We start from the raw sequence: 25,133 nt of genomic DNA on the forward strand, positions 1-25,133 counted from the left end.
CTTGACCACCTCAGCTCTTCCTTAAAGCTCCTGCAAAGGAGTGTCTGGCGGTGCGTTGATTCTTTGAGATGGGGAGGTGGAGCTCCTGGGGTTTCTGACCTAGGAGCACCAGATGAAGCTTCAAGAGGCCAAATTATGCAGCTGTGCTCTGAGGATCAGTGAGGATCTGGACATATCACCATGAAAAGGTTGGCTGGGCACCTGGACACCCCGGCCGTGAGTTTCATCTTCCTTCATTCATCGAATACTTACTGAGCTTCTACTCTGTGCCAGGTATGCTAGGAAACTAATCTGGTGACCTCAGAGTACAAACAGATCTCTATCAGGCAGGCTCAGAGAATCTGGGGTTAAGAAGGAAGCCTAAAAAATAAATAAAATAAAGGGACTTCTCTGGGAGTCCAATGGTTAAGACTCTGTGCCGCCACTGCTGGGGGCACGGGTTTGATTTCTGGTGGGGGAACAGAGATCCCACATGCCGTAAGGCAGGGCTAAAAATTAAAATTAAAGAAAGAAGGAAGCCTACCTGACAACTGCTTCTTCCACTTCTATTTCTCTCACAGTCTGTTGCAGTGAAATGTTCAAAAAAGGGGTAATTGGTTCTGTTTGGGGATCTGGGAAGGCTTCCTGGAGGAGGTGAATTTTCAGCTGAAGCTCTCAGGATGAGAGGAGCTTCCTCCTGTCGTGGGAGTAAAAGGAGGATGTTCTAGGTAAAGGGAACAGTTTCCCCTGCTGAGCCAGCTGGAGTTCAGACTTCTTCCAGAGCTACTAATACCAGAAAAGCACTGTGTGGGAAATCATTTTTTCTGCCTCCTGCAGGGGCCGCTGCTGCCCCAGGCTGGGGCTGCCACCTCTGGGACTCAGCCAGTCTCTCACAACAAAACTGAGCCTGTCTTTGCTGGGGTGGCGGTGAGGTATAGACACTCTGGACGTGTCTCCATCCAAGGATTGGGCTCGGGGGCGCCCCCCAAAGCCTGGAGAAACCATCTGAGCTCAGTCAATGGCATTTGGGGGAGGGGTGTAGTGGGTACCGATATTTTTCTGGCTCTGGGTCACCACAAGTTTATTAAAATAAAAGAAACTGTGGGTGAATTCTGCCATCTGTGCTGCCCTCCCCCACCCCTCACACACCAACAACAGAACAGGTCCCAGACGAGATGCGAAGGTTGCTTTAAAAACACCCCAAGGACTTAACTGAAAACCCACACTCTCATGCCTCTGGGGTTTAAGATCTTTGAATCCGTTCCTTAGCATCTCTCCTTGGGAAGGTGGGGTGGGCCGTGATGTGGAGGTGAAGACCCCAGAGTCTGCTCCATGGGACTGAAAGTCTCCCCCACCCACCCCGCTCCACTCTAGAATCCCCCCACGGGGCTCTGTGCCAAGAGCCCCCGTGAGCCATGGCCTCAGAGGGCAGCGGTGATTTTTTTCACATAAATATATCGCACTTAAATGAGTTTAGACAGCATGACATCAGAGAGTAATTAAATTGGTTTGGGTTGGAATTCCGTTTCCAATTCCTGAGTTCAGGTTTGTAAAAGATTTTTCTGAGCACCTGCAGGCTTGTGTGTGTGTGTGTGTGTGTGTGTATGTGTGTGTGTGTGCGCGCGCGCGAGTGTGTGTAAGTATTTTCACTGGAAAGGATTCAAAAGTTAGCAGCATTACGCCATTCTTCCTTCTTGGAAAAATCCCTGAGCCTTATACAAGCCTCCTTCAGGCCCTCAGTCAGTTGTGCAGGAGAAAGGGGGCGGTCGGCTTTCTCCTTTCAAGAACGAGTTATTTTCAGCTGCTGACTGGAGACGGTGCACGTCTGGATAGGAGAGCATTTCCACTATGGGACTGGATACAAACACACACCCGGCAGACTTCAAGAGTCTCAGACTGAGGAGAAAGCCCTTCCTTCTGCTGCTACTGCTGCTGCCGCTGCTTTTGAGGGTCCACTCCTTTCATGGTTTTTCCTGCCAAACCAGAGGCACCTTCGCTACTGCCGCTGTTCTCTTGGGCATCATTCAGCGGCTGGCCAGAGGATGAGACTCCCCAAACTCCTCACTCTCTTGCTTTGGCACCTGGCTTGGCTGGACCTGGAATTCATCTGCACTGTGTTGGGTGCCCCTGACTTGGGCCAGAGACCCCAGGGGGCCAGGCCAGGACTGGCCAAAGCAGAAGCCAAGGAGAGACCCCCTCTGGCCCAGAACATCTTCAGGCCAGGGGGTCACAGCTACGGTGGGGGGGCCACCAATGCCAGGGCCAAGGGGGGCACCGGGCAGACAGGAGGCCTGACACAGTCCAAGAAGGATGAACCCAAAAAGCTGCCCCCCAGATCGGGTGGCCCTGAACCCAAGCCAGGACACCCTCCCCAGACAAGGCAGGGGGCCACGCGGACGGTGACCCCAAAAGGACAGCTTCCTGGGGGGAAGGCACCCTCAAAGGCAGGCTCTGTCCCCAGTCCCTTCCTGCTGAAGAAGGCCAGGGAGCCTGGGTCCCCGCGTGAGCCCAAGGAGCCATTCCGCCCGCCCCCCATCACGCCCCACGAGTACATGCTCTCGCTGTACAGGACGCTGTCCGATGCTGACAGAAAGGGAGGCAACAGCAGCGTGAAGTTGGAGGCTGGCCTGGCCAACACCATCACCAGCTTTATTGACAAAGGGCAAGGTGAGGGGGCGGGGTGGCCGGGGCACGGCTCAGAGGGAGGGGCATCTGCATGCATGGAGGGGGCATTAGAGCCCAGACACTGCACTGGGGGGAGATGGTGTGTGTTTCTGGCCCGGGGTGGTATCTGGGATTAACCTCACCCACACCAGGTCCCAGGCTGCTGGCATGTCAGAGCCAGAGGGCACCTGGGGATCCCCAAGTGCACTTCCTGCAAGATGTGGAGAGGGTTCCTGAAGCTTGGAAAGGAGACAAGCCCTTCCGGTTGGTGGCAGAATTGAGGACCAGCCTCTTAAACTCTTAATTACCAGGCCACACTCTGTTCTTACTGAGTTGGTCAGACTTTCTAGGCTGCATGGGGTTGTAGGTTTTCTTGGATGACAGAGAGAGAAACGAATCTCAGATGCCCATGGTTTTGCCACTTTCCCTTCAGGCAAGGGGGCAGAGAAGGTAAGATAGGTGAAGGCAGGAAATGAGGCATCTTGGAGTCATGGAATGATCTTCAGATATATGGGGTGGGGTGGACAACAGACCTAGGGTCTAACTCACAGTGTGACCTTGGGAAAGCCCCCTCTCCCTCTGGGGTCTCAGTTTTCCCATCAGTACAACTCTATGGAGGTTGGATGTGGTGACTTCTGAGAGCCCTTCCAATATGAAAACCTTATGTCCTGTCCTAGACACAGATCATTTTTATAATGAACCCAGGAGACAATCTGCTCCCCTCACTTCACATTCTGCCCTCCTAGCATCACTGTCTTGGCTTGTCCCCTCAACTTGCCATGTGATTTCAGCAAGTCCTTTCCCCTCTCAGGGCCTGAGTTTATCCATAAAAGTGAAGAAGGAGGTTGACCTGATGGCTAGGGTTGCTGGAGGCTCATATGCTCTGGTTCTGGGAGTCTTGGGACTTTGGCTGGCAGGGTGGGGGAGGGGTCAGAGAGGGGAAGAGGCTCCTCATTAGAGCTGGCCGGTCGGGGAGTGACAGAGGGCGGGGGAGGCACAGAGGCAGCGGGTCTGCTGAGGTGGGGGAGGTGGTCTGGCTGCCTGCCCAGTCAGAGAAAGCTGTGACCCCTTGGGGAATCATAAAGTAAGTCCTTGTGCCCCCCAGCTCTAAGGGAGCTTGGAGGGGGAGAGATGGGGAGTTTAAAGGCCTAATTAGTCACCTTCTAGAGCAATATTATGAATGCTTCCCAATGGCAAATTGGTATTTAGGAAGGAGGGCGTGCTGATTCGGACATACCACTGAGCTTCTTGTATACACGCAGAGCCTTATGTTTGTAAATACATGGTGAATCACATACACTCACACACATACACAATGTGCACACGCACACCTGACGTATACACACAGAACTTTCTTACATATATACAGACACATATATTGGGTTGGCCAAAAAGTATTTTTAGAGTTTTCTGTACCATTTAAAAGAAGAAATCGAAAGAACTTTTTGGCCAACCCAATACATACATACCCTTCAAATAGTCACACAAGCCCAATCATACATGCATATAACCTGTCACTCAAATATGCGTTACTTTCCATACTCACATGTGGACCCAGTCATACATATACACACACAAACTGTCATTCACACACACACTCACACACCAAGCAGAGTAAGAAGCATACACTACAAATCATTAGACTAGCCAGGAACATTGGATCATAGACCAGTTTGGTCATTAACTCGCTGTGTGGCCTTAGGCAAGTCACTCTCCTTCTCTGTGCTTCATCTGTGAAACAAGAGCACTAAGATCTTCTTTAAGGCATAGTATAGTAGAAGCAGCTCAGGATCAGGCATAACAAGTTCTAGGCTGGAGTTCCAACCGTGCTTTTTGCCAGCTGGGTGACCTTGAGCAAGTTACCTAACTTCTCTGAGCCTCAGGTTCCTCCTCTGGAAAAACAGAGCAGGTCATTATAATGATCACCCTGCCTCTCTTACCAAAGAGATATCATATTGGATAGCAGATGGGAGAGAGACAGGCAGGAGGCAGTTCTAAGGCTGACGGACCTCTGCTATGCATGTCATTGACACAGACACCCAGAATCACTCAAATCCTCCACAGTCACATCTATAGGTGAACAGCCCTATTTGGTTGACTGTGTGGGAAGCTTCCTTATTTTGGAAAAGGCTCTCCATGATTTGGGTCTTGGCCTCTGTTGAAGTGGGGAAGAGGTTAAAGAGAGCTCTCTTGGGGGAGAAGAGCCGTGGCCCTCCCCTAGGCTGTGTGGTGACTGGCTCCCTTGGTGAGGCTGCGGGCAATGACTTCTGGGTGTTCTCTCTAGATGACCGAGGTCCCACGGTCAGGAAGCAGAGGTACGTGTTTGACATTAGTGCCCTGGAGAAGGATGGGCTACTAGGGGCCGAGCTGCGGATCTTGCGGAAGAAGCCCTTGGATGCGGCCAAGCCAGTGGCCCCCGGTAGCGGGCGGGCTGCCCAGCTGAAGCTGTCCAGTTGCCCCAGCGGCCGGCAGCCGGCAGCCTTGCTGGATGTGCGTTCCGTGCCAGGCCTGGACGGCTCTGGCTGGGAGGTGTTCGACATCTGGAAGCTCTTCCGAAACTTTAAGAACTCAGCCCAGCTGTGCTTGGAGCTGGAGGCCTGGGAACGGGGCCGGGCCATGGACCTCCGTGGCCTGGGCTTTGACCGCGCTGCCCGGCAGGTCCACGAGAAAGCCCTGTTCCTGGTGTTTGGCCGCACCAAGAAACGGGACCTGTTCTTCAATGAGATCAAGGCCCGCTCCGGCCAGGATGATAAGACCGTGTATGAGTACCTGTTCAGCCAGCGCCGAAAGCGGCGGGCCCCCCTGGCCACGCGCCAGGGCAAGCGACCTAGCAAGAACCCCAAGGCCCGCTGCAGTCGGAAGGCGCTGCACGTCAACTTCAAGGACATGGGCTGGGATGACTGGATTATCGCGCCCCTGGAGTACGAGGCTTTCCACTGCGAGGGGCTGTGTGAGTTCCCCTTGCGCTCCCACCTGGAGCCCACGAACCACGCGGTCATCCAGACCCTGATGAACTCCATGGACCCCGAGTCCACGCCGCCCACCTGCTGTGTGCCCACGAGGCTGAGTCCCATCAGTATCCTCTTCATTGACTCGGCCAACAACGTGGTCTATAAGCAGTATGAGGACATGGTCGTGGAGTCTTGTGGCTGCAGGTAGCAACACTGTCCTCTGTCTTCCCGGGCGGCACGTCCCCAGGATGCTGGTCACCAGAGCCCCTTCCCACACTCCTGGAATCACAGGGGGATCCAGAAGCTACAGCCAGGAGCATCTATGCAGCCCCCGTGAAAGGGGATGCCAACAGCCTTGCTCAGTTGCTAAAGATCCCTTTCTATCCACAAGTCCCCCTGCCTGGGGATTTTTGCCTTCTGCTTCTCTGATTGGCAGACACAGGCCCAGGGAGACAGACTCGGAATGGGACTGAGACCCAGGGGACCTTGTTTTCCAATGAGACTCAGCCCATGACCTCTCCTTTCCTGGGCCTTCTTGACCTTGGCACTCTCTAGGGAGGCCTCTCCTTGGGAGACCCACAGGTGCCATCTCCCTCTTGTACCTGGTGACTTTCTGCCCCTGGAGGCAGATGGATGCTAATTGGGCAGGGGTGGGAAAGAAGGGGAGTGGGCTTGGGCAGGGTGAGGAGTGGGAGGCTGTTAGACTGTTAGACTTAAATGTACATTGATGAGATAAAAAGCAAAACTGTGCCTAAAACTGTGGCAGATTTCTTGTCTACCCTTGGGGACCCAGCGACCCTTCAAAGAAGACTGACCCAGAGAGGGGACGTGGGCTGCCTGAAGCAGAATGGGACACAGAGCATAGGCTGAGCTGGGCCAGGGTTTCACCTCTCACCCTATTCCCGATTTTCGCCGAGAGCTCTGTCTACTCCGCTGGCAACAGAGGTCGGTTTCTGCCGGGTTTCCTTTTCGACATTCCTTAGTCAAGTTTGTTGTCTCCAAAATGAATCCCTAAGTGGGAGGGAACTTGAGGATTTAATTTCCACTAAAATCATCCCCATTTCATACTCACCCCCCAGCTCATACTCAGAATCCACTGGTCACCAGTTAAAGGGGCCCTCGACCTCCTCTTCACCTACTGGGGCATCTCCTTTGTCACTGATCACTATTCCTCACATGATCTTGCCTGGGCCCTGCTACCCTCCAGCTTGGCAGCCCTTCCACCCCTTTACCCCAGCTCTAGAAAAAACTGGAACCCCTCCCCTTTCCACTATACAGGATATAGATACATAATTATCCATTAGACAAGTAAGCTCCCCATTGACCTTACCGACCTTAGACAGACCAATGCCAGACACAGCCTGACAGTGTTTCCTTCTGGGGCCTGGCCCAGAGTCAAGACCCACTTCCCTCCTCCACTATAACCTTTGGGGAGGAGCAAGGCATGAACTCTTGGGAGGGGAGCAGGGCCCTCTGGTAGGGAAATGTGGGCACCTGAGTCCTCATTCTAAGGGCTTGGGACCAGGTTCTGCCTGGCTGAGGAGGGGGAGGACCAGAAGAGGAGAACCCAGGCTTCTGCTTCCTACCCAGGGGGCCTCAAAATTTTCCCCACCCCTCTCCAGCTGGGGCTTTGATTCCCAGGGCTCCTAGCCAAAGCTGTTTCAACAGTAAGGATGCTTGCCCAGCTCTGGGCAGATCCTGTGTCCCTTCCCTCAAGGCCTGAAACCTGGGTTGACAGATCCTGAAGCAAGAGCCCAGGGCGGGGGATGAGGGGGTGGGTAGTGTACCTTCGAGCTGCCTCCCTGGCTTGGAGGCCATTCCCTGTCCCTGAGAGGCCAGCCTGAGCCTGGAGTCTAGCCCTCCCTGGCTGGGTTTCGTTGTGTTTGGCTGGGGGGCAGGCCTGCAAGCTCTGGAAGTAAACAAAGGAGCTGCCACGGCAGACAGAGTTCTGGTGTATGTGAGAGGAGAGTGAGCCGGGAAAGGAGGTGCCGGGGAGGCCACGCGGTGGGCTGGGGACACAGAGAGAGCAGTGTAGAAGCAAGGTGGCTGGACACTCAAGGGCAGAGAGGCAGGGCCCTGATTTCCAGGACAGTACATCCCTAGTTTCTTGGAAAGTCTAAAAGATCAGAGGTCTTCCTGCCTTACCCCTATCAGAGAGGCTCATGGCATCTCAGCCATGGTGTTCTTCCTGCTGAAGGCCTGAGCATTGATTTGACTGTTGTGGCCCTAGCTTGATACCCTGGGAGCTTCCTCTCCCACCTCCACCTATCCTATAATTCTCTTCCACAAAAGAACCAATCAGCCTGTGTACATTTCCCAACTAGACTGCTGTTCAGTCGCTCAGTCGTGTCTGACTCTGCAACCCCGTGGACAGCAGCACATCAGGTTTCCCTGTCCTATATCATCTCTCAGAGTTTGTGCAAATTCATATCCATTGAGTCGATGATGCCATCCAACCATCTCATCCTCTGTTGCCCCCTTCTCCTCCTGCCTTCAATTTTTCCCAGCATCAGGGTCTTTTCCAATAAGTCAGGTCTTCGCATCAGGTGGCCAAAGTATTGGAGCTTCAGCTTCAGCATCAGTCCTTCCAATGAATATTCAGGATTGATTCCTTTACGATTGACTGATTTGATCTCCTTGCAGCCCAAGGGACTCTCAAGAGTCTTCAACACCAGAGTTCAAAAGCATCAATTCTTCGACGCTCAGCCTTCTTTATGGTCCAGCTCTCACATCCATACATGACTATTGGAAAAACCGTAATTTTGACTGTATGGACCTTTGTTGGCAAAGCAATGTCTCTGCTTTTTAATATGCTGTCTAGGTGTGTCATAGTTTTTCTTTCAAGAAGCAAGTGTCTTTTAATTTCATGGCTGCAGTCACCATCTGCCGTGATTTTGGAGCCTGAGAAAATAAAGTCTGTCACTGTTTCCATTGTTTCCCCATCTATTCGCCATGTAATGATGGGACTGAATGTTATGAGGAGCCAATCAGAGATAACTGTGGGTGGGAACAGCCCTTCCATCCTAATCTGATTTATTGAACTGCCTCCTCGGACGTTTATGGCCACCAGGCACCCACCTCCAGTCCCAATCATAACAGGCTGCATACTTGTATAGGATATTCTCGAGCCAAAGGGTACAAGAATTATATCATTCTTTAGAGTTCACAAATACTCTGAGTCATGCTGTGGCAGCACTGATGGGCTCAAAGGGCAGCCCAGTTTCAAATTTCAAGATTTTGTCACTTCAAGTTACAGGCCTTGGGCAAGTAGCCTAATTCCACCAACCTTGATTTCCTCTTTGGTGAAAAAGAAAAGAGAGGGGAAGGGTAAAACAATATACCTGTTTCATAGGGCTAACTGTTAGGATATGAAAGACACTCAACACAGCTGGCACTGAGGTGGGATGCCACAAATATCAGCTGTTATCATAAGTGTGCCTCAGACAGTCTTGTGAAGCAGGCAGGGCAAAGAATATTACTCCTTTGCTCAGTTGTTCAGTCGTGTCTGGCTCTTCGCAACCCCATAGACTGTAGCCTGCCAGGATCCTCTGTCCATAGGATTTTTCAGGCAAGAACACTGGAACAGGTTGCCATTTTCTACTCCAGAGGATCTTCCTGACCCAAGGATCAAACCTGCATCTCTTATGTCTCCTGCATTGGCAGGCGGATTCTTTACCATTGTGCCACCTGGGAAGCCCACGTACTACACTTGATCTTAGCCACCTCCATTTTTACAGAGAAGAAACTGACAAACCAGAGAAGTAACTGCAGGTCTCTGTATACTTTGCATCATTCTTGCTACTTTTCTGGACATCCAGTTCCACTAACCCTGGTCTTGGAAATTAATCAAATTATCTTCCTGGGATTTGGCTTCCTGGTCTTAAAAGTATCTCCTTAGGGACATAGCTTGCTGTTAGTTCCTAGGGAGAAATAGCTAAGCATATAGCTTAGGACAGGGAAAATGGAAAGCCCATAGGGGAGGAAAGAGATGAGACCCCCAGCCCTCCGATGCCATTTCTTGGCTCTTTCCACATCCCTGTGCCACAGGGCCACAACAAGCTGGAGAATCAGCTTTTCTAAGGCCTGGAACACACGACCTTGGGAAGTCTGAGACTTCACTCAGCCTCACAATTGGTTCTTCTGATCGGAATATGGATGTGAGGAAGCAGAGTAGTCATATACAGTAGGAGTCAGGCTGATCTGGGTTCCAGTTCTGGTTTTACCACTTTCCAGCTGGATGACTTTGAGCAAGCTATTCAACTTCTCTGAGCCTCAGTTTTTCTAACCGTAAAAGAAGGATAATAATATCAAATTTAGGGGGCTTCCCTAGTGGCTCAGTGGTAAAGAATCTGCCTGTCAATGCAGAAGACACTGGTTTGATCCCTGGTCCAGGAGGATCCCACATGCTGTGGAGCAACTAAGCCTGTACACCACAACTATTGAGTCTGCACTCTGGAGCCTGGGAGCTACAACTATTGAAGCCCTCGCTCTCTAAAGTCTGTACTCTGAAATAAGAGACGCCACCACAATGAGAAGCCCGGAGGCATCATAACTAGAGAGTAGCCTCCACTTGCTGCAACTAGAGAAAAGCCCGTGCAGCAATGAAGACCCAGGACAGCCAAAAATAAATAAAATTATTTTTTAAAATATCAAATTTTATGGGCCTTGGATTCAGGAAAGGGGCTATTCATTCATTCCATACATCTTTGATCCATCTATTCATTTATTAACCAATAAATATTTATTGAGGGTCTGCTGTGACCCAAAACTGTGCTCAGTGTTGGGATAATAATAACAACTACAGTGTTTATTGAGGGTTTATTATGTACCAAGTACTGTCCTTAGCAGTTTACATGAAATCTCTTATCTTACAATACTCAAGCCCTCAAGCTCCATGCATGAATGAAAGAGAAAATAAAGATCCCAAAGGATACTAGAATGGTAAGATAATATACTGAATCAAAGGAAATGAAATAGACAGAGGGAAAAGTCAAGTTATGCATCACAATGCATGAAACCAACCTTACATGTACAAGAACTGAAATGTGATCTCACAGTTTCTGATGGGAAAGAGACAGTGCGGTAGGTAGCCATGAATTCAGTAGAATCAGTTGAATACAATGTGGGTGCCTAAGTGCAAATACAAGTGTGGGCTTCATTAATAGACATGCACTGTACAAAACCCAAGGGAACTGTGGTTCTGCTCTGTTAGCAGGACTTGGGGAGTGTTGGGATGGTTAGTGTGAGGGAGAAGCAGAGTCAAGGATGAATCCTGTGGTTTTTAGCTTGGGAAACTGAGGGGACGGTGTGCCACTCAACAGCAATGAAAAGAAAGAATACGGAAGGAGGAACAGATTTTGAGAGGAGGATAGTGGGGTCAGTTTTGAACATGTCAAATTTGAAGAAATTTTACGAGGTTGGCTTTAAAATAGCCATTGGTACAAGAGCAATTCTTCCATGAAACGATACGTAGAAGAAAGGACATATGTATGTGATACACGCAGGTTTGTGAGCTGGGTGGTGGGATGCTGAGTTTCTTTCTGTTGGCTTCTAATTTTTATTTCCTCTGTGAAGCAGGAGGTGAGGCCAATTGTTTACAGACAATAGGAAGGGGTCAGAGTCAAGGAATGTGAAACAAGTTCCTGGTATGGGTTAAATGGTGTCCCTCAAAAAAATATGTTAAGTGGGACTTCCCAGTGGTCCAGTGGTTAAGACTGCACACCTCCAAGGCAGGGAGCTCGGGTCTGATCCCTGGTTGGGGAACTAAGATTCCATGTGTCACGCGTCAAGACTGAAAAAAAATTTAAATATATGTTAAAGTCCAACCTCCCTGCTCCTAATATGTGAATATAACCTTATCTGGAAAAAGGATCTTCACAGATGTAATCAAGTTAAGATCATCAGGGTGGGCTCTAATTGGAGTACTTATAAGATGTGGGGCTTCCCTGGTGGCTCAGTGATAAAAGAATCCTCCTGAAATGCAGGAGATGTGGATTCTATCCCTGGGTCAGGAAGATCCCCTGGAGAAGGAAATGGCAACCCCCTCCAGTATTCTTGCCTGGAAAATCCCGTGGACAATGGAGCCTGGAGGGCTACAGTCCATATGGGTCACAAGAGTTGGACACAACTGAGCAGGCACGCATGCATTTACAAGATGAGAAGAGTCACAGAGACAGGAACAGAAGAAAGCCAAGTGATGACAGAGGCAAAGATTGGAGTTTTGCAAGCTGTAAACCAAGAAACACCAAGGATCGAGAGTTCCCTGATGGCCTGGTGGTTAGGATTTGGTGCTTTCACTGCAGAGGATTAGGTTCATTGGATCCCTGGTTGGAGACCGTCGGGCATGCAGTGCAGTGCAGCCAAAATATAAAAACAAACACCTGCCCCCACCCCCTCCAAAAAAAAAACCCACCAAGGATTTATAGCAATGACCAGCAGCTAGGAATAGGCAAGGTAAGATCCCCTAGAGCTTTCAGATAGAATGTGGTCCTGCCAACACCTTGATTTTGGACTCCTAGGCTCCAGAACTGGGAGACAATTCATTTCCATTGTTTTAAGCCACCTGGTGTGTGTGTTGTTTGCTATGGCAGCCTTAGGAATCTAATACAGTGTTATTAATAAACAGTAGTTTTGGAGAAGAGAGCAGAGTTAAGCATAAAAAAGGTTGATATCCATATTTGGTGGTATCAATAGGCTCTTTGCATGGTTTTCTCCAGTAGAACTTAATAATCTAGATGCAGGCATGGAACAAATGGACAATTACAGGCAGGAAGTCTCTCTAGATGGGGTGGGGAGAAAGACTTTTGAGCAAGGGAGTTACACTGACAAGAGACAATTAGGCAATTAAAGTGACAAGACTGTATGATGTAAGCTAGATAGGAGGAAAGGGGAGAAAGTTGACAGACAACTGTGTAAAGAGGAGAGATAAAAAGCCTGGAGGTCTCAGTGGGGTAGAATGACAAATGTACTAGGAATGAATGGATGCTTTAAGAATAGGATGATGAGAGAATTCCTAGGTGGTACAATGGTTAGAACTCTGTACTTCTACTGCAGGGGGCATAGGTTCAATATCTGGTCAGGGAACTAAGATCCCACAAACCACATGGCACGACCAAAAAAATAGTGGTGAGAATTCCATTCTGATGGAATAAATCAAAAATTTCATAACTAATTTTGGTGGTAAAGTTCAGGAATTGGCCATGGCATTGGGCAGCTGGACATTTCACAGAAATGGATCGTACTCATACAATACCCTTTAGTGACTGACTTCTTTCACTTAGCATAATGTTTTCAAGGGTCATCCATATTGAAGTATATCAGTAGTTAGCTCCTTGTCATTGCTGAGTAATAATCCATTTTCTGGATATACCACATTTTATTTATCCATTTCATCAGTTGAAGGATATTTAGGTTGTTTTTGGCTACTTTGAATAATTTTGTGATGAAAATAAATATGCAAGTTATCATGTGGACATGTTTCCCATCCCGTCTGTCCTAAATCGCTTCAGTTGTGTCTAACTCTTTGCAACCCAATGGACTGTAGCAAGCCAGGTTCCTCTGTCCATGGGATTCTCCAGTCAAGAATACTGGAGTGGGTTGCCATTTCTCTCTCCAGGAGATCTTCCTGCCCAGGTATTAAACCCAAGTCTCTTATGTCTCCTGCACTGGCATGTGGGTTCTTTACCACTAGCATCACCCGTATGTTTTAATTTCTCTTAAATATATGCCCAAGAATCGTTAAGTTTATGTTTCTAATTTACAGGAACTGTTTTCCAAAGCAGCTGTATAGTTTTACAATCCCATGCATGAGTTATCCAGTTTTTCACATTCTTGCCAGTACCTGTATTACATATCTGCTTGATTATAGCCACACTAGGTAAATTGGACTACATTCTCCTGCCTGGAGAATCCCAGGGACGGGGAAGCCTGGTGGGCTGCCGTCTATGGGGTCACGCAGAGTCAGACACGACTGAATCGACTTAGAAGAAGAAGAAGAAGTGCGATGTGAAGTGGTATCTCATTATGTTGTGTATGTGTTTCCCTAATGACGTTGATCATCTTTTCATTAGCTTATTGACCATTTGTGTATCTTCCTTGCAGAAATGTCTGTTCAAATCTTTTACTCATTTTTTTTTGACTGGGTGTTTATTTTTTTTTTTAGTATTGAGTTGTATAGCTCTTTGTATATTCTGGATACAAATCCTTTATCAGATAGGTGATTTGCAAACATTTTCTCCTAATTTGTATCTTTTCACTTTCTTGATGGTATCTTTTGCAATGAATAGTTTAAATTTTCATGTAGTCCAATTTACCTAGTTTTTCTTTTGTGTGCTTTTGACATTGTATTTAAGGAGGTTTTGCCTAAAAAAAAGTCACAAAGACTTACTCTTATGCTTTATAGCTTAGTTTTTACATTTAGATGTATGATTCATTTTGAGTTAATTTCCACATGGTGTGAGATAGGAATAAAATGTCATCCTTTGGCATTGTCTTTAAAAACTGTTGTATGTGTTATACTTTCACAATCATAATATGCTAAGGGCAAGGACCAAGTTTCACTTCTTTGTATTTCCCATAAAACCAACAAGTAAAAAAATTTTTTTTTTGGGCAGAAGATTTTAAGAGTGGTTTGGATGTTTTTCTTTCAATGTTAAAGGGGATTATATAGATACAGTACAAAGTCCAAACAAGACATAAGGATATAGGTGGAAAAAATATGTCTCCCTTCTAGACCTAACATCCTAGTCCCCTAACCCTCTTTCTTAGAATCAGGCACTATAACTACCACTACCAGTTTCTTGTGTATCCTTCCAGTGATTTTTCTGCAGCTATAATAACACACAGAATAGAATCTAAAGTCTTATCATGGTCAAAAAGGTTTCCCAGGATCTGGCTCCTAGGACCATCTTGTCAACCTCATCTCTTATCATACTCTTCCTTATTCATTTGGCTCCAGCCAATGATAAGCTCCTTTTTCTTCCTTGGAAACATCAAGCATTCTCTCATGTTGGGACCTTTGTACTTGCTGTTCTCTCTGCCCAGCATATTCTTTTACATGGGTCACTCTATCATTTCATTCATATTTTTGATCAAATTCAGTATGGCCTTACTGGATCATTCTATCTAAAATAGCACCCTATTATATTTTGTTCTTCCCCTTCTTAGCAGTTACCATACCTGACATTATATTTATTTGCTTATTGCTTGTCTTCTCCACTGAAATATAATCTCCATGAGGGCAGGAAATTTGTTTTATTCTCTTTTGTATCTTCAGAATCTAGATCTGAGCCTGGATCATGGTAAATACTCAGCACATATATATTTGTAATGTATGATTTTAAAAAAAAACATTTTTATTTATTTGGCTGCCCTGGGTCTTTGTTGTGGCACAAGAGATCTTTAGTTGTGGCATTAGGGATCAAGTTCCCTGACCAGGGGTTGAACCTGGGCACCCTGCATTGGGATTTCTTTATTTGAGTTCAAAATCTGTTGTAAAGCAGCAGTCACAATTCTCAACATCAACAACACATTGGCCCAGGAACTGCTAACGAACATACAGTGCAGTGGTGCTTCAAGAAGCTTTGCAAAGGAGACGAGAGACTTGAAGATAAGGAGTGTAGTGGCCAGTCATCGGAAGTTGACAACAACCAGCTAAGAGCATCATTGAAGCTGATCCTCTTATAACTACATGAGAAATTGCCGAAGAACTCAGTGTCAAACATTCTATCATTGTTCAGCATTTGAAGCAAATTGGAAAGGTAAAAAAGCACCCTTGGTAATTGAGTATTTCATGAGCTGACTGCAAATCAAAAAAATCTTTGTTTTGAAGTGTTGTCTTCTATTATTCTTATGCAACAACAAAGAATCATTTCTTGATCAGATTGTGATGATCAATGAAAAGTGGATTTTATATGACAACTGGTGATGACCAGCTCAGTGGATGGACCAAGAAGAAGCTCCAAAGCATTTTCCAAAGCCAAACTTGCACCCCCCCCCAAAAAAAGTCACGGTCACTGTTTGGTGGTCTGCTCCTAGTTTGATCCACTACACCTTGCTGAATCCCAGCAAAACCATTACATTTGAGAAGCATGCTCAGCAAATCGATGTGATGTACCAAAAACTGCAGTGCCTGCAGCCAGCATTGGTCAACAGAATGGGCCCAATTCTTTTCCATGACAACATCAACTGCTCATCATACAACCAACACTTCAAAAGTTGAACCAATTATGCTACGAAGTTTTGCCTCATTCACCGTATTCACCTGACCTCTCACCAACTGACTACCACTTTTTCAACTATCTTGACAACTTTTTGCAGGGAAAATGCTTCCATAACCAGCAGGAGGCAGAAAATGCTTTTCAAGAGTTCACTGAATCCCAAGGCACAGATTTTTACTCTACAGGAATAAATAAACTTATTTCTTGTTGGCAAAAATATATTGATTGTAATGGTTCCCACTTTGATTAATAAAGCTGTGTTTGAGTCTAGTTGTAATGATTTAAAAATCACGGTCAGAAACCGCAATTACGTTTGCCCCAACCTAATATTTTCTAAGGAAACATGTATAAGTACGTGAAAACAAGCATTAAAAAAATCTGAAAGGGAATTCAATTTTAGAGAGGGTGGAAAGTTGGGATTCAAGGTCGTGGTAAAAAGGGACTGTAACTTTATCTGTAACATGCTAATTTTAAGAAAAGAGAGTATAAGTATAAATCTGACTTTTAATTTAAAATTAATAAATTAAAATTTATAAAGCAGAGTTACAAACTTCAACTGCTTCTACTGCTAAGTCGCTTCAGTTGTGTCCGACTCTGTGCGACCCCATAGATGGCAGCCCACCAGGCTCCCCCGTCCCTGGGATTCTCCATGTAAGAACACTGGAGTGGGTTGCCATTTCCTTCTCCAATGCATGAAAGTAAAAAGTCAAAGTGAAGTCGCTCAGTCATGTCCGACTCTTTGCAACCCCATGGACTGCAGCCTACCAGGCTCCTCCATCCATGGGATTTTCTAGGCAAAAGTACTGGAGTGGGGTGCCAAAACTTCAACTAGATCCTCCATATTTCAGTGGCCCCTTTTTCTTTCAGTCTCTGCTAAACTTTTCTTCTTCTGAACTACAATCTCATACCATCTTCCATCCTTTGAGTAGAAAATTCTGCCAAGAGAAAATAGAAGCCTTAAGAAAGGAAATTAAATATCAGCCTTTTCTCTTGTCTTCTACATCTTAGTTCATTAACTCTTATGTGAATTATTTACTTGAACTTAAACCTGGTGGCTCAGACAGTAAAGAATCTGCCAGCTATGTTGGAGATCTGGGTTTGATCCCTGGGTGGCGAAGATCGCTTGGAGAAGGAACAACTACCCACTCCAGTATTCTTGCCTGGAGAATTCCATAGTCAAAGGAGCCTGGTGAGCTACAGTCTGTGTGGTTACAACGAGTCGGACACAACTGAGTGACTAACACTTTCACTTTTCAAACCTGTATAGTTTTTGTATCACACTTAGATACACTTCAATTTTAGAAGTGTGTATCTAAGTGCAAAATTGAAGTGTGTATCACAAGAATATTGCTCTTATCCTTTATAATATGTGGTGCCACTTGCCTAACTTCCCTGTAGGAGCACTTTGTTGTTGTTTAGTCACCAAGTCCTGTCCGACTCTGTGATCCCATGGACTGCAGCCCGCCAGGCTTCTCTGTCCATTGCATTTCCCAAGCAAGAATACTGGAGTGGGCTATAATTTCCTTTTCTAGGGAATGTTTCTGACCCAGGGATTGAACTAGAGGCTCCCGCACTGGCAGATGGATTCTTTACCACTGAGCCACCAGGGAAGCCCGTAGGAGCACTATACCACTGTTTTTAATTCCAAACACATAAACCACTCACTTGAGTGGAGAAAGCATATCAAGGGTAGTTTCCCATGTTATTCTCTAGTTAAGCTCCTTGTTGTTTCCTTCATAGCACTTAACGCAATTTTAAACTATTTTATTTTTCTCATTGGCTTACTTTTGTGTGCCCAGCCCTCCCACCACATCTATGAGCTCCAGGAAGCCGGTATCCACACCTGTCTTAGGTCCAGCACACAATGAACTGGTCATAGGCCTACAGTCAATGGGTCTATATGTTGACTGAATGAAAAGTAAGGAAGTCCTTCAACATTCTGCCCCTCTGCCCCTCATAACCCCAAGAATACCCACACCTTCTCTCCTCTAATGTTACTGGAGTACAATGAACGTAAGAGGTCTTCTGGCTAAAGCCATTCTTTCTCACCTCCGGAGGAAACGTCTTGCATCCTTGCATCTTCTATATCTTCTTCAACTTTATCATAATTTCCTATCAATACTCAAAGATGCTCCCAATTGCAACCAACCAACCAGAAACCCCTAACGTTCCTTTCTCAGGTTTCAAGTCAGCATGTGATCACCCTCTTCCCCTGAATTTCAGGACTCAGCCGTGTCCTATGTCCCTCCTTCTCCTCCGGCTCGTTTCAGGGAGTCTTAGTGTTAGGATTTCCCCAAAGATCCTGTAATTTTCAACCGCTGGTGAAAAGGTGGTAATCCTAGTGGGGACAGAGTCTGGGAAAGAGGAACTCCGACAAGGAAGTTCTGAGAAGTCAGGCGGGTTAAGGAGAAAGCTACGAAAAGCCCGAGGCAGATGTCACAGGAGGACTGGTGTTGCGGAGACGACACGGGCCTCTGTGACGCTTCTGACCGAGACTAGACAGAGTGGGAGGCGCGCGTTCGCGTTCCGACTGTCCAGCCGCGGGCCCTACCTTCTCGTGCACAGCGGGGAAATCGCGCGCTCGTGCGCCCAGCGGCCTCTGTGCGCCTGCGCTGCGGTTGCCGGGCGCCAACAGACGAAAAGACAACCTAGCGGAGGGGTGGCGGCCGCGGAGATTCCGGAAGCCCATCCTTCACCCGGAAATGGTTGTCGAGAAACATGGCGTTGCTGGTGCGAGTCCTTGTGAGTGAAGGAGTAATTATGTGCGGTCGCCCGCCGGACTCCCGGGTTGGAGTTGGAGAGGGCGGGACGGGAACAACTGGACGGAAGTGCAGGAGAGGAGTCTGTGCGGTAGCGGGGCTACTCGGCCGCCTTTCTGCGGGGAAACTGAGGCAGCTTCCCACTCCCCCGACCCTCGATTTTTCCGTGCCTTCCCCATCTTTGGAGAAGGGAGGAGAGTGACTTCAGACCTAAATTTGACGAAACTTGCTTTTCCTCGGTCACCACCTGTAACTCCTTCCCTTCAGGGAGACAGAGAGATCCGCGTTCTAATTCCTGTTCTGTCACTAATGCACAGGGTGACCTTGGCCAAGTCACTTTAGGGCTTCCGAGTGCCTAGGCGCAAGACTTCCCTTGTGGCTCAGACGGTAAAGCGTCTTGTAAGTCTTGCTTACAATGCTGGAGACCTGGGTTCGATTCCTGGGTCAGTAAGATCCTCTGGAGAAGGAAATGGCAACCCACTCCAGTACTCTTGCCTGGAAAATCCCATGGACAGAAGAGCACGGTGGGCTATAGTCCACGGGGTCACAAAGAGTAGGATGTTGAAGGAAGGAATGAAATAAGTTAGGAAGAACTATTATACGCTTGACTAAATAACACCCATATGGGAAGCTGCTGCACCTCTTGTGGTTCAGTCCTGTCTTTCTAGTGGATTCTTACTTCTAGGAATTAAATAGAACAAAAATTAGGAGGATACAGAGCTTGGTTCCTAGTTATGGAAGGATGGGAGAGTTTATACTTTCAGCAAGTCTTTAAAAAACTGGGTCAAGGGCATTATTTTTTTTGTAGCAGATCTCTAGTCTTTCCCATTCTGTTGTTTTCCTCTATTTTTTTGCATTCCTGTCTCTGGCTTTCCCTTGAGTTATGATATTAAGGACACTTGTTTCTAATCTTTTTGTATGTGGCTTGTATGGGCCGCATTTTACGTCTTGTGTTTCTTGTCAGCCTAGCAAAGTACAGTGCCCCCTGTTGTTCTGTAGTAAATGTTTGAAGAGTAGCTCCTTCAAACAGAAAGTCACTCACTGAAGTAATTGTCAATGCTAGGGCAGAAATTGATTTGGATCTGAGGACTGCTGAAGAAATGGCAACTAGGATGTCAGAAGTGTTTTTAAGATGGATATTTGGGGCCGGGGGGAAGATGAGAATTTTGTTGGGCTGTAGATGTGAAATGAATACCTTGACTCCTCTTGGAAGTTGGTGGCTGCCCCAGCTGAGCCTGCCGCTGAGCTTGTGGACAGTTGCAGGTTCATTCCTTCTTAGTTGGTAGCATCCATTGAAACCACCTCTCTAATTGCTTCTATTAGTTGAATCTCCCCTCGCCCCATTTATCTCTTTCTAGTCATCTTTTTAAGTAAAAAACCAAGACTGGATAAGGAATGTCTCTTTCACTTTATACTGTATACTGTAATTCTTTGAAGTCTTATCGTGTGTTAAAGTGCAGTATGTGACAAAGCAACTTGGGACTAGAGAGTGACAGTAAACATGAAAGTAGCAGATATTTATTGATCCCTTATGCTGAAGAGGCATTTAGGTTAGGCGTGGTGAGAAATTCACAAATAAAAGGAAAATGCACCTGTCTAGGAGTCAGAATGGAGAAGGCGATGGCACCCCACTTCAGTACTCTTACCTGGAAAATCCCATGGACGGAGGAGCCTGGTAGGCTGTGGTCCATGGGGTCGCAAAGAGTCAGACACAACTGAGTGACTTCACTTTCACTTTTCACTTTCATGCATTGGAGAAGGAAATGGCAACCCACTCCAGTGTTCTTGCCTGGAGAATCCCAGGGACGGGGGAGCCTGGTGGGCTGCCATCTATGGGGTCACACAGAGTCGGACACGACTGAAGTGACATAGCAGCAGCAGGAGTTAGAAGGGCCTTGTTTGAAAGGTTGGCCCCATTACCAACTATGGGTATGGCCCTGAGCAAGTCAACTAATTTCTCTGAGCATCAGGTTTTCTGAAGGATAAATTTGATAGGGTTGATCAGAAAATCAGTTGATACAAGTGATATTTTAAATGCTTTTCTTCCCTTTTATTCAGCAACTATTTTGAATGTTTACTACATCCTGGGAACTCTCCAGTGGGCCAAAAATCGAAAACATAGACCTTATTCTCATGCTTATAATCTACTAGGGACAAAAAAGAAAACTACTAATACAGTTCTTGAAATGCTGTGATAGAAGTCTGAACTAGGTGCTCTGGTAGCAGAGTAGAAAGGCAGCTAACCCACACTGAAGATGAGCATTTAGATACTTAATGAGAGAGCATTAGATGGGGAATAGAGGAAAGGGCATAGAGCAGAAGCATTAGCTTGTGTTACTTTGCTAGACAGTCAAGGAGCTGTAAGTAAATCTCTTTGGCTGGACTTAGGGGCCCTTGTAGGGAAATGGCAGGAGAGGAGGCATTACCTTGCATGTCAGTGTTAGGAGCTGGAGATTTATCTTAAGGCAGAGGGCAGCCATTGAAATATTTTAAACAAAGGGAGGATTTATTTTTAAAGGTTTTTTTTTTTAATGTATTTACTCTTTTTTCTTATTTAAAATTTTGAAACTGAATAATTGACATACAGTAAACCACATTTATTTAATTGTATAATTTGATAAGTTTTGATACAGGTATACACCTGAAAAGTCATAATCATAATAAAATTAATGAACATATCTGTCACTCCCCCAAATTTCTTTGTGCCTTTTTTCAGTCCTTTTCTTGTGTTTGTCTGCCTGTTTCCAACCACCCTTGATCAGGGGGAACACTTTGTTTCTCCTCTCATTTTTAAATTGAAATTAAAATTTTATTTTGAAAGTACAAAAAAGTAAGAAAAAATTCTACATAGTAAGCACTTATATGTTTACTACTAGATTTTTGTTTTAATAGATCCTTGTAACAGGGATGAATGTAACAGATGGATCAGTCAGAGAGAGCTGAGATTAGATTAGAGTCCCGATGGTCAGTGAGAAACTACTTAAGTAATCCTGGAAGAAGTGATAAAGGCCTGTACTAAGGGGGCAGGGACAATGTGGTTAAAGAAGAAGGGGTGGTTTCAAGAGATACTGAGGAGAGAGAGTCTGCAGGGCTTGGTGAGAGTTAGATGTAAAGGATAAAGAAGAGGGAAGAGTCTTAACAGTGAGTTCCAGGCCAGCCTAGGATGAGTGAGTTCATAGCAGTGTTCTTCACTGAGAAAATCTAGCTGGAGATTTTTTTTTCTTTTTTGCAGCTGGAGATCTGGTGTTCAGGAGAGAGAACTGAAATATAGGTTGTAGTTGAAACAAGAAGTTGTGATTTCTCGAGCAATAATATTGATAGCTAATATTTATAGGGTGTTTACTATGCGGTAATCACTCTTAAATACTTTATATATGTGAACTTAACTAAATCTGTATGACAGCCCTTTGAAAAGGTAGGCACTATTATCTCCTCATTTTGCAGATAAAAAAAATCGAACCACTGAAAGGTAGTTTTCCTGGAACATTCTCATTAGTCTCACCTTACTTTTTCCTCTTTCTGTCTTTTTGACCAGTTTTTACCCTTCTTCACCAGTGGGTTTGGGAAGGAGGAGTAAACTGAAACATTACTGTTGCTGAGTAGCTCTAGCAGAGGAACTGAACATTTAAGTAGTACACTGGGACTTTCTTATGGTTTTATGAGCTGTTCTGGACATTGGTAATAATTTTTAGTTTTCTTTGACAATAGTAGAAATTGCTGAAACTACACTATTTTATATCAGCAAAGCACAAGGGTTTAAATTTCTCCACATCTTTGCTGACATTGTTATTTTCTGTTTTTTTTTTTAATTTTTTTTATTATTTCAGTTCAGTCGCTCAGTCATGTCCAACTCTTTGCAACCCCATGGACTGTGGCATGCCAGGCTTCCCTGTCCATCATCAACTCCCTGAGCTTGCTCAGACTCATGTCCATCAAGTTGGTGATGCCATCCAATCATCTTATCCTCTGTCATCCCCTTCTCCTTCTGCCTTCAATCTTTTCCAGCATCAGGGTCTTTTCCAATGAGTCAGTTCTTTGAATCAGGTGGCTAAAGTATTGGAGCTTCGGCATCAGTCCTTACAATGAATATTCAGGATCGATTCCTTTAGGATTAACTGGTTTGATCTTGCAGTCCAAGGGACTCTCAAGAGTCTTCAACTACAGTTCAAAAGCATCAATTCTTTGACGCTCAGCCTTCTTTGTGGTCCAACTCTCACATCCATACATGACTATTGGGAAAACTATAACTTTGACTATATGGACCTTTGTTGGCAATGTAATGTCTCTGCTTTTTAATATGCTGTCTAGGTTTGTCATAGTTTTTCTTCCAAGGAGCAAGCGTCTTTTAATTTCATGGCTGCAGTCACCATCTGCCGTGATTTTGGAGCCTGAGAAAATAAAGTCACTGTTTCTATTGTTTCTCCATCTATTGCCATGGAGTGATGGGACTGGATGTCATGATTTTAGTTTTTGAACCTTGAGTTTTAAGCCAGCTTTTTCACTCTCCTTTTTTTTTTTTTTTTTAAATCATAGTGGCCATCATAGTGGATATGAGAGGAAACTTCCTTACAGTTTTGGTTATTTTCTAGTGATTACTGCTGTTAAGCATATTTCTTGTATGCTTATTGGCCTTTATGTATATCGTTGGAGAAACGTCTGTTCAAGTTCTGTGCCCATTTAAAAAAATAATTAGTTATTTTTGGCTGTTCAGGGTCTTCACTGCTGCATGTGGACTTAGTCTAGCTGTGGCTGGGGGGGCTACTGTGTTGCAGAGCATGGGCTGCTTATTGCAGTGGTTTCTCTTGTGGAGCGTGGGTATAGGTGCACAGGCTTCAGTAGTTGCGGCACATGGGCTCAGCAGTTGTGGTTCCCAGGTTCTAGAGCACAGGCTTAATATTTGTGGTGCATGGACTTAGTTGCTCCAAGGCATGTGGGGTCTTCTGGATCAGAGATCAAACCTGTGTTCCTGCATTGGCTGGCGGATTCTTTTTTTTCTTAATGTTTTAAAATTTTATTTATTTTTGGCTGGGTCTTCGCTGTGCATGGTCTTTCTCTAGTTGTGGCAAGCGGGGACTACTCTAGTTGCGGTGCGTGGGCTTCTCATTGTGGTGGCTTCTTGTTGCTGAGTATGGGCTCTAGGGTGCAGGGGCTTCGGTAGTTGCCAGGGTCTAGAGCACAGGCTCTGTGGAGAAGGCAGTGGCAACCCACTCCAGTACTCTTGCCTGGAAAATCTCATGGGCGGAGGAGCCTGGTGGGCTGCCGTCTATGGGGTTGCACAGTCTCGGACATGACTGAAGTGACTTAGCAGCAGCAGCAGCAGCAGAGCATAGACTCGGTGGTTGTGGCTCATGGGCTTAGTTACTCCTTGGCATGTGGGATCTTCCCAGATTAGGGATCAAACCTGTGTCTCCTGCATTGGCAGGTGGATTCTTTACCACTGAGCCACTAGGGGAGCCCTGTGCCTGCTTTTTTAAATCAGGTTATTTTTTTGTTTTTGAATTGTCTGAATTCTCTATGTTTTTAGTCAGTCCATTATCAGGTATATGATTTGCAAATATTTTCTCCCAGTCCATGGGTTGCCTTTTCAGTTTACTGATAGTATTCTTTGATGCACAGAAGCTTTTAATTTTAATGCAGTCCAACTTAACTATTTTTTATTGCCTCTGCTTTTGGTAATATATCTATGAAATCATTGCCCAATCTAAGGTCATGAAATGTTTCCCTTATGTTTTACTGTAAGAGTTTCATAGTTTTAGACCTTATGTTTAGGTCTTAGATCCATTTTGAGTTAATTTTTATATAAGGTTTTACTATATTTTTTGTTATTTTCTTAGTGTTTGCTCTGGGAATTACAATTAATATCTTAATTTCTAACAATTTAAATTAAATACCAGTGTGATTTCAATAATATATAAAAATTACGATTTGATATTGCTTCATTACTTCCCTCTGCCTTTGTGCCAGTATTGTCATTCAAATTACCTCTTTATACATTGTGTGCGCTTCAGTACAGATTTATAATTATTGTTTTATGCAGTGTCTTTTGAATTAAAAATGAAAGTAAGAAAATTATGGGCAAAATATTTATACTATTTTTAAATTTATCCAAATATTTACCTTTATTAGTGCAATTTATTTCTTCATGTGGGTTTGAGTTTCTATACTGTCAAAGGTATCATTTCAGCCTGAAGTTCTCTCTTTAGTATTTGTTGTAGGCCAGGTCTGTTGTTGACAGATTCTCTCAGTTTTTGTTTATATAGAAATTCTTAATTTTTCCTTCACAGTTGAATGATAGTTTTGTTGGGTATAGAATTCTTGTTTGGCATTCTCCCCTCTGCTACTTCCAACATTTTGAGTATTTCATCCCACTGCCTTTTGGCCCCCATGTTTTTTGAGAAATATAGCTATTAATATTATTGAGGATCTCATACACAATTAGTGCCTTCTCTTAACTGCTTCCAAGATTTATAGCTTTCCACAACTTGATTGTGATATTTTAATTTGTGACTCTCTCTGCATTTGTCCTATTTGGAGTTAGTTGAGCTTCTTGAATTTATAGATTG

The 25,133-nt window shown here is 45.4% G+C and overlaps 2 protein-coding genes across 2 annotated transcripts in view; both read left to right on the forward strand.

Moving 5' to 3' along the window:
* Positions 1-2,021: 2,021 nt before the first annotated feature.
* GDF5 (growth differentiation factor 5) lies at positions 2,022-6,168 on the forward strand. The gene is made up of 2 exons (XM_006072429.4): positions 2,022-2,646; positions 4,928-6,168. Exons 1-2 carry the CDS (start codon positions 2,022-2,024, stop codon positions 5,800-5,802), a joined length of 1,500 nt encoding a protein of 499 aa, XP_006072491.1. The 3' UTR covers positions 5,803-6,168.
* A 12,224-nt stretch (positions 6,169-18,392) lies between these two features.
* The window catches only part of LOC102415829 (ubiquinol-cytochrome-c reductase complex assembly factor 1), a 96,060-nt gene continuing 89,319 nt past the window's right edge, over positions 18,393-25,133 (forward strand). The window contains exon 1 of the mRNA XM_025263584.3: positions 18,393-18,553. Coding sequence (XP_025119369.1) covers positions 18,530-18,553 — 24 coding nt within the window. The 5' untranslated portion in view covers positions 18,393-18,529. The remainder of the gene's footprint in view (positions 18,554-25,133) is intronic.

The sequence above is a fragment of the Bubalus bubalis genome, chromosome 14 (assembly GCF_019923935.1).
Source record: "Bubalus bubalis isolate 160015118507 breed Murrah chromosome 14, NDDB_SH_1, whole genome shotgun sequence".
NCBI lineage: Eukaryota > Metazoa > Chordata > Mammalia > Artiodactyla > Bovidae > Bubalus > Bubalus bubalis.